The sequence below is a fragment of the Babylonia areolata genome, chromosome 32 (genome assembly GCF_041734735.1).
Source record: "Babylonia areolata isolate BAREFJ2019XMU chromosome 32, ASM4173473v1, whole genome shotgun sequence".
NCBI lineage: Eukaryota > Metazoa > Mollusca > Gastropoda > Neogastropoda > Buccinidae > Babylonia > Babylonia areolata.
This window is the reverse complement of record NC_134907.1, coordinates 16,078,494-16,088,493: the sequence shown is the minus strand read 5'-3', so window position 1 is coordinate 16,088,493 and position 10,000 is coordinate 16,078,494. Positions and strand designations below refer to the sequence as shown.

The 10,000-nt window shown below is 45.1% G+C and overlaps 1 protein-coding gene across 1 annotated transcript in view; it reads right to left on the bottom strand.

Moving 5' to 3' along the window:
- LOC143276610 (bile acid-sensitive ion channel-like) overlaps nt 1–10,000 on the bottom strand; it is a 237,506-nt gene that overhangs the window by 44,632 nt on the left and 182,874 nt on the right. Inside the window, exon 5 of the mRNA XM_076581220.1 lies at nt 9,482–9,766. Coding sequence (XP_076437335.1) covers nt 9,482–9,766 — 285 coding nt within the window. The remainder of the gene's footprint in view (nt 1–9,481; nt 9,767–10,000) is intronic.

Genomic DNA, 10,000 nt, shown 5'->3' with positions numbered 1-10,000 from the left:
TGATTAAAGGTGAAGGTCACACTGGGTATTCCAAAGGACCCTAATCAAATACCGAGGTCACTCAGTGAGTGGGAGTCTTGTGCTTTCATCCGTAAGAACTGACAAATATTTGCAAGGCCTCGCACTCTCAAACGCTGGCTTGTATTTCTTGTCCACTGATCTGCTGCCTTATCCTCTGTCGGAACCCTCTCAGGGATGAGAAACGACAGCATCGTTTCAATGGAAGCATAGAAATATGTCTGTCCACCGGCGAAGACATAACTTTCCCTTCTCTCGAAAAGCAGTCCCAGACAGACGGGCGCAATCGCCGAGTGGTTAATAAAGCGTTGGACTTTCAATCTGGGGGTCCCGGATTCGAATCTCGGTAACGGCGCCTGGTGGGTAAAGGGTGGAGATTCTTCTTCCGATATCTCAGGTCAACATTTGTGCAGCCTGCTAGTGCCTGAACCCCCTTCGTGTGTATACGCAAGCAGAAGATCAAATAGACACGTTAAAGATCCTGTAATCTATGTCAGTGTTCCGTGGGCTATGGAAAGAAGAAAATACCCAGCATACACACCCCTGAAAATGGACTATGCCTGCCTACATGGCGGGGTAAAAACGGTCATAATATACATGAAAGCCCACTCGTGTACATACGAGTGAACGTGGAGGTTGCAGCCCACGAACGAAGAAGAAAGAAGAAAGAAATCCTAGACAATATATCTCTAACTGAGCGTGGCTCGTGTAGTCACGGGTCAGCGGCCTTTCTCTCTACGGGCGGCGATTTTCCTGGTCAGTATTGGACATTCTCCATGGGAGGTAAAGAAAGAAATGATTTCTGATCTGCCCTCCCTCGCTCGCGTCAGCGATCTCCTGGCATCAATGGCCAGCCTGTTTTCAATACGGTATAGACGGGTTGTCATCTTTTCTGTTTCTGAACCAAAGCGAAAGCACTTAACCTGCGTGTTCCGGTCATGAAACCGGCTTATTATTATTATTATTATTATTTGCTTTTTTGTTGTATGTGTATGCACCGCTCCTTGATGTGGTGAGCTGCACTCTGCCATACCGTTGAGAATGGTTCGAATCATCTGAGTCTGGTTTTTGTTACCATTTCAAACGTATAAAAAAACCAACAACAAACAACCCAACACCCCCCAGCCCCCCAGAAAAAAAAAACCCGAAAAAACAAAAACAACTCCAAAACAAACAAACAAACAAAAACAAAAAACTCCCAACACCACACACACACACAAAAGACACACACACACACACACACACACAAAAAAAAACCCACAGCAAAAACCTCCGTATATACCAGAGCTACAACAGCTTCTTTTGAGTGTTTAAAAAGATATATGTTTATGCATCGAGTCGTCAATGAGACACCCTTTGAAGCGCTGACATGTACATGGTCAAGTTGTCAAGGAATGATTGCTCTTTTTCGCAAACACTTATGGGACGACAAATTTGTTTCTAACTTTTTAAACCTTCCACGGGCTGCACGACTGATTTCTTGCTTTGATTAATAAGATTTATCTTTTTTTTTCTTCTGCTAACCCCGTTTCCATATCCTGTCAGCTGTATCTCAACTGTGATCTTGTTCAGAGAGAAAGCCATTAAGCATTACACATAACTGCGGTTAAAGGTCAATATATTTCTTGCTCTTTACTCATAAGAACTGGCAAGAATTTACATGGCTGGGGCGTCTTGCCCAAGTCATCAAGTGTGTGATCTTTTAGGTTCACCGAATGTCTAGCTTTTATGCCAAGTCTCCAGGAAATACGGATGACATCGTATCAAGGCAAGCGCGAAAGCTAGCTGCCCATAAGTAAAAACAAAATCCCTTTGAGATCAAAGCAAGCCCGAACAATACCTGTCAACATTGTGGTGTCTGCAAAAACCACAGTGCAGTCAACGTTCATTCTATGCGCAGGAATTTCTCGTTAATCGCAATAAATGCCTCAAGGGCAAGAGAGACCAAGGGGCATTCCTGGTTGTCCTTTGCACTGACGGGTGGCTGCAATAGCCGAGTGGTTAAAGCGTTGGACTTTCAATCTGAGGGTCCCGGGTTCCAATCTCGACAAATGCGCCTGGTTTGTAAAGGGTGGAATTTTTTCCGATCTCCCAGGTCAACATATGTGCAGACCTGCTAGTGCTTGAATCCCCTTCGTGTGTATACGCAAGCAGAAGATCAAATACGCACGTTAAAGATCCTGTAATCCATGTCAGCGTTCGGTGGGTTATGGAAAGAAGAAAATACCCAGCATGCACAAGCCCGGAAACGGAATATGGCTGCTACATGGTGGGGGTAAAAACGGTCATACACGTAAAAGCCCACTCGTGTACATACGAGTGAACGTGGGAGTTGCAGCCCACGAACGAAGAAGAAGAAGAAGAAGAAGAAGAAGTCATTTGCGCTGCTGCTGCCTTTGTTGTCAGGTTCCGCACATTAAAGATACGTCCTCCACAGGGCCTTTTGGTGTCGTGAGTTGTGTTCTTCACTACAAAGTTTCAGTTTCTCAAGAAGGCGTCACTGCGTTCGGACAAATCCATATACGCTACACCACATTTGCTAGGCAGATGCCTGTCCAGCAGCATTACCCAACGCGCTTAGCCAGGCCTCGGGAGCATGCCGATATAAGATAAGATAAGATAATATAAGAATAACTTTATTATCTCCAACTGGAGAAATTTGGTCAGGTGCATTATCACAACATAGACAAGTAAACAACATGGGGACCATAACTGTAAAAGCCAACAACAGCCCCTACAAATATTGCGAAGATACAAATATAAAAAATATCACATACATCGTTTCTTTCATATATCCACACACTGCAGGTAATAACTAGTATTCTTAATGTAAAAACAGAAAGAATTAAGAAACATAATTTGAATATAATTATAAACATTGCCTACTATACTGCACATTGATTATAATAGACAGATAAGATAAGAATAAAGATGAATTGCGGAAAACCACAACCAGATAATCAGCACACACCCGCACCCCCCCACCCCCACCCCCCACACGCGGATAACTTGATTAAACAAGAGTAATAAACATATGTTCTCAAATAAAAGCATTTCACATATTCGCTTTTAAAAACATTGCAATTAACTATTAAATATTTGACTATCAGAGTGGATTTCTTCAACGGCATTTTGCCAGAGGACAACACTCTCGTTGCCGTGAGCTCTTTTTCAGTGCGCAAAAGTGTGTGCTGGTTGCTCACGGGACCTCGGTTTATCTTGACGCACGGTTTGATTTTCCAGTCGGACTTTGGAGAAAGGGCGAGAGCGGGATTGGAACAAAGTCCCCCAGTACAGGAGAAGAACGATTTCTGTTATGTCATTGTGGATTTAGTTTAGTTTAGATACTGATTGATGTACTGCTCCACTTTGCTGGTAGGGGGTTCCAAATATCAGTTTGTCGCATATTCAGTGCAGGCTTTCCTTCGACATTTTAACAAAGGTCAAGATTACTAGGCACATCTTGCAAGCTGATCAAAGTCAGTCATGTCAAGATCACTTGGTAGAGGAGGTGCAGGGTAATGTGTGTGGTGTGTGTGTGTGTGTGTGTATGTGTGTGTTGGAGCTCATGTACGTTTATATGTATTTGACTGTGCTTTCATATCTGTGAAACTGCATGTTCGGTGCATATCTGTTATGCATGTGTGGGTATATATGTGAATGTGTGTCTTCATGTTTTACATCTATTTGCTTATTTATCATCTTTGTTATCTTATTTATTTATTTATTTATTTATTTATTTTTACATTATAGTTATTATTTATTTATTTATTTATTTGTGTAAGCTTATCTATTATTTATTCACCTTTTTTCCCCTCAAGGCCTGACTAAGCGCGTTGGGTTACGCTGCTGGTCAGGCATCTGCTTGGCAGATGTGGTGTAGCGTATATGGATTTGTCCGAACGCAGTGACGCCTCCTTGAGCTACTGAAACTGAAACTGAAACTCACTTGGTCGGCAGAAACTGTATTCTTTCATCCCAAGAATGGGCAAACATTTAATACATGGCTTGGCACTCTCGTCTAACTCATCAACTGTGTTTCCTTCGGTACGTTCACTGGTGTCTATTTTCACAGACAAAACCCCACAGGGTCATGACACGTATCAGATCTATGGCAGCTCAGAATCAGGAAGGAAGCGAAGTTCCTTTGAGGGATATAACGCAGTCCCTAAATAATACATACAACTCGCCCATGAGTGATTCATGTAGTCCCAAGTCACTGGCCTTTCGCCCCACGGATGTTATCTCCCATCGATCATTGGAGCTCTGCCAAGGAGGATAAAGGAGTTGTCTGCCTTCGTGTCAGAGATCTTGCGCGGTCAATAGCAGCTTCTTCAATGCGTCACGTTTAGATTTGTTATCACCAAGGTGACTGAAGAGCCCGGGTGAAATAAACTGACTTCTTCTTCTTCTTCTGCGTTCACTCGTATGCACACGAGTGGGCTTTTACGTGTATCACCGTTTTTACCCCGCCATGTAGGCAGCCATACTCCGTTTTCGGGGGTGTGTGCTGGGTATGTTCTTGTTTCCATAACCCACCGAACGCTGACATGGATTACAGGATCTTTAACGTGCGTATTTGATCTTCTGCTTGCGTATACACACGAAGGGGGTTCAGGCACTAGCAGGTCTGCACATATGTTGACCTGGGAGATCGTAAAAATCTCCACCCTTTACCCACCAGGCGCCGTCACCGTGATTCGAACCCGGGACCCTCAGATTGAAAGTCCAGCGCTTTAACCACTCGGCTATTGCGCCCGTAATAAACTGACTTCAAAACCAGTCTTTCGTGCGATCAGTTTTTAGTTTAGTTTGGGAAGCAAATAATTCTGAGAGCCGCAGTTCTGTATACGTTCGTAAAGTCTTCATAGACTTCTAAGAATGGTATTTACTGTGATGGAATATTTACGAAAAAAAACGATGTTTTGATGGCCTTGTTACATGTTCTTTCTTGTTGAATGTCACGCATGACCCTTTACGAATAAACATGATCAAATGTCAAGATCAGTAGGTATATCAATGGAACCTGATTAAAGACCAAAGCCACTCGGCCAGTGGAGTGATGGCCTAGAGGTAACGCCTCCGCCTAGGAAGCCAGAGAATCTGAGCGCGCTGGTTCGAATCACGGCTCAGCCGCCGATATTTTCTCCCCCTCCACAAGACTTTGAGTGGTGGTCTGGACGCTCGTCATTCGGATGAGACGATAAACCGAGGTCCCGTGTGCAGCATGCACTTATCGCACGTAAAAGAACCTACGGCAACAAAAGGGTTGTTCATGGCAAAATTCTGTAAAACAAAAAAACCCACTTCGATAGGAAAAACGAATAAAACTGCAGGCAGGAAAAAATACAAAAAAATGGGTGGCGCTGTAATGTAGCAACGCGCTCTCCCTGGGGAGAGCAGCCCGAATTTCACACAGAGAAATCTGTTGTGATAAAAAGAAATACAAACACAAATACAAATAAATATCTAACTCTTCCATCATTAAGAAGTGAGAAGCGTGTATGTGGCTTGGCACCACTGTTGCCCCTTTTGGGTCACCGGTCTCTACGTTCATTGTGAAAATCCTCAGGAACAAAAACGACATCGACCGGAAAGCTGTGTGGAGCTGGAGGACCTGAAGCCCACTGCTGCCTTCATCGGCGGAGATTTGGGGCGTCCATCAGACGAACGAGAAGAAGAAGAAGAGGAGGAGGAGGAGGAGGAAGAAGAAGACGAGGAGGAGGAGGAGGAGGAGGAGGAGGAGGAGGAAGAAGAAGAAGAAGAAGAAGAGGAGGAGGAGGAGGAGAAAGAAGAAGAAGAAGAAGAAGAAGAAGAAGAGAAGGAGGAGGAGGAAGAAGAAGAAGAGGAGGAGGAGGAGGAAGAAGACGAGGAGGAGGAGGAGGAGGAGGAAGAAGAAGAAGAAGAATAAGAAGAAGAAGAAGAAGAGTAGGAGGAGGAGGAGGAGGAAGAAGAAGAAGCAGAAGAGGAGGAGGGGGGGAGGAGGAGGAGGAGGAGGAGGAGGAGGAGGAGGAGGAAGAAGAAGAAGAAGAAGAAGAAGAAGAAGAAGAAGAAGAAGAAGAAGAAGAAGAAGAAGAGGAGGAGGAGGAGGAGGAGGAAGAAGAAGAAGAGGAGGAGGAGGAGGAGGAGGAAGAAGAAGAAGAAGAAGAAGAAGAAGAGGAGGAGGAGGAGGAGGAAGAAGAAGAAGAAGAAGAAGAAGAAGAGGAGGAGGAGGAGGAGGAGGAAGAAGAAGAAGAAGAAGAGGAGGAGGAGGAGGAGGAGGAGGAGGAGGAGGAAGAGGAGGAGGAGGAGGAGAAGAAGAAGAAGAAGAAGAAGAAGAAGAAGAAGAAGAAGGAGGAGGAGGAAGAAGAAGAAGAAGGAGGAGGAACGACGACGACGACGACGAAAACGAAGAAGAAGAAGAAGAAGAAGAAGAAGAAGAAGTAACAGCATCACATGGATGGAGGCAGACAATGGAATCATAAGCGAGTGAAATTCCCTTCCGTGCCTAGCCCTCCCCAAACAGCATAACTCAACCGTGAGCGATTCGGGATATCACATCAGCAGCCCTCTCCCCCAGTGCAGAATCTCACATCCCCCACCCCACCCCCACCAAACTCCACCATCCCCCTGATTTCTCTATAGTGACAGGAAATTCCTCCCGAAGGGAAGTAAGAAAAAAAAAATCCTGGGTTGTCTGCCCTCTCTCGTGTCAACACACTCTGTCATTTCAGTCAACAGTCAGTCAGCCTTTTATTTTCAGCACGGCGTGGGTTTATTGTGCGTCTTCTGTGGTCACGCTTCACAGTAATGTGATTGGCATGTTCCGGTCATTAACAATGCATGCTCTCTGCACGAGTCACTGGACTGGCGAGTTATGTGCTCTTTCTTTTCCATTCTTTCATTATTTCTTTGTATGACGCGAACAAAGATTTATTATGACATGAGCTGCCACGTTGCCTGATGTCAGCAATCTTTTTTTTGTGTGTTTTTTTTTTTTGCGGCTACCCTTGTCAGTACAGGTGCAGGTCTACTGTCGCCTTGTTCGAGGGCAATGCTTCACAAGTTCTGTTGATTGTTATTGTATTGTGCTGTGGGCGAACAACACACACACACTCACCCACCCACACACACACACACAGAGCTATATGATCGATGGTATTTCCACCAGAATGGGAATCTATTCACGGCTTGGTTTTCTTTTTCTTTTTTTTTTGTGTGTGTGTGAAGGACCACGACTCTTAACTAAGCAAGGAAGCAAGATTGGACTGGCTCTTAGTACTGCAACCTTGCGGGGGCTAGTGGGTCTGTCCCAAACGCCGAACGTGCAAACGCCCTCTTGGCCGAGACAGTGGGGATATAGCATGGGCAAGACACTCTGCACTATGATCCAAAATATAGCCCTGATAGCCCTGATAGACTGGACAGCAGTTTGCCTCATCTGCTGTTCTGACAGTCACAGTCGTACACCACTGACTATCATACCCAATGTATTGCATTGTATTGTATTGTACTGTATTGTATTGCATTGCATTGAATTGTACTGTATTTGAATGGATTGCATTGTATTGTATTGCATTGCATTGGATTGCATTGGACTGGATTGTACTGTACTGTATTGGACTGGATTGTACAGTACTGTATTGGACTGGATTGTACTGTACTGTATTGGACTGGATTGTACAGGACTGTATTGGACTGGATTGTACAGTACTGTATTGGACTGGATTGTACAGTACTGTATTGGACTGGATTGTACTGTACTGTATTGGACTGCACTGGGTTGGATTGGATTGGATTGGACTGTATCGTATCGGATCGCTTGGATACATGCTGTTTTCCAAATTTTGCGACGGAAAAAAATGATACGTCTACAGCAGGAAGTGACGCCTGAAAGCAAGCTCCTCCCATCCGGAAGTCAATTCTGTCCAATCCACAACACACACACACACACACACACAAGGCAAAGAAAACACACTGTGCTATGGTTCCGACTGCAGCGTCAGCGTGACAGTTTTTGTTTTCATCCTGAGTGTCGCTGTAACCTTGCCTTAAAAAAAAAATAAATTACTGAATAAATATTTTGTTTGTTCGTTGTCTGGGAGTCTGCTGGTTATGACAGGACAAAACGTTCCCAATTCCAGAGAGAACGAACTAACGAACGAACGAACTGACATTTTTATTGAGGGAAAATACGGGTGTCTTGGCCGAGTGGTTACAGCACTAGATGTTCTGGCCCCAAGGTTCTTGAGTTCGATCCCCGATTCCGCTCATCTGGTGGACGTGAGGTGGAGATTTTATTTTTTGTTGTTGCCCTCCCTCTCCCTGTTCAACATATGTGTAAACTTGCTCAGCGCCTGAGCCTTCATGGTGGGTATACGTACACGGAAGATCAAACACGCATGTTAAAGATCCTGTAATCCTTGTCAAAATCCACCCGTTACCCACCAGGTGCCGTTACATACCGAGATTCGAACCCGGCGACCCTCGATTGAAAGTCCAACGCTTTAATTTAACCACTCGGCTATTTGCTATAAAGGGAGGGTGTGCAGCACACTTTCGTTGCAGACTTTTCGTCGCTCGCAGTGCGAGAAGTAGGTCATATGACGACACGGGCAGCTCACCACCGTTAACTGGCTTCTCTGAGTTTGTTCGGGCAACTTTTCGGCAGAATTTATAAATGGATCAGTTCGAATGATTAATCAATGGCAGATATTCCTTGTAACCCGATACACTTCGTAATAAAGACATATTCTATTCTATATATGACAAGAAACACGTTCAAAGTATACATGGAAGATAACAGCAAATAACGGATGTAAGCATAAAACAAAAATATACATTGTAAACTTGCAAAAGAAAAAAAAAAAAAGTCATTGAAAATGTTCAAAATCCTTTCGTCAAAACAGCGATTTCCACGACGAAATTTCAGTCTTTCGGTGACCTGGAAAAAGAAGAGAAAAGTAATGGAGACGCACATGCGCATACGGTTCTCGCTAAAAAGAAAACAAGAAAAAACCCGGTCCGGGGAGTCCCGACGAAAATACGACGAAAGTGGGCCTGCACATCCGACCTATTGAAAACACCCTGGACGGGCGTAATAGCCGAGTGGTTACAGCGTTGGACTTTCAATCTGAGGGACCCGCGTTCAAATCTCGGTAACGGCGCCTGGTGGATAAAGGGTGGGGATTTTTCCAATCTCCCAGGTCAACATATGTGCAGACCTGCTTAGTGCCTGAAACCCCCTTCGTGTGCATACGGCAAGCAGAAGATCAAATACGCACGCTAAAGATTCTGTAATCCATGTCAGCGTTCGGTGGGTTATGGAAACAAAACGGAGTATGGCTGCCTACATGGCGGGGTAAAAACGATCATACACGTAAAAGCCCACTCGTATACATACGAGTGAACGTGGGAGTTGCAGCCAACGAACACAGAAGAAAGAAAGAAAGAAAGAAAGAAAGAAAGAAAGAAAAGAACCCACCTTGAACCCTTCCGAGTGGTATAGACGGAAAGGGATGTCATCCGTGGCCGTGGTGACCACGAGACTGAGTCCTCGCAAGGCGTTACCCACGGGGTTCATCTCCGGGGGCTTGCTGCCCGGGGAGCTGTCTGGCCGGGGCTTCACCAGCTTGCGGGTGTCCACCGTGAAGCAAACCCCCATGTCGGTAACGCTGACGGTGAGGCCCACGTTGCAGTTCTCCCAGTAGAAGTCCCCCCAGGCGCAAAACAGCCCTCCGCCGTCCTTCTTGATCATAGCCTTGGTGGCCTGTTTGCAAGGAGGGGAACAGAACACAGAATGGGTTATTATTCAGATTTTAGGCCTGTATGATACTCTCCCCTCTTTCTCTCTCTCTCTCTCTCCCACTTTCTTTCTCTCTTTCTGTCTCTGTCTGTCTGTCTGTCTCTCTCTGTGTCTGTCTATCTCTGTCTGTCTATCTGTCTGTCTGTCTCTCTGTCTCTCTGTGTCTCTGTCTCTGTCTGTCTGTCTGTCTCTCTCTGT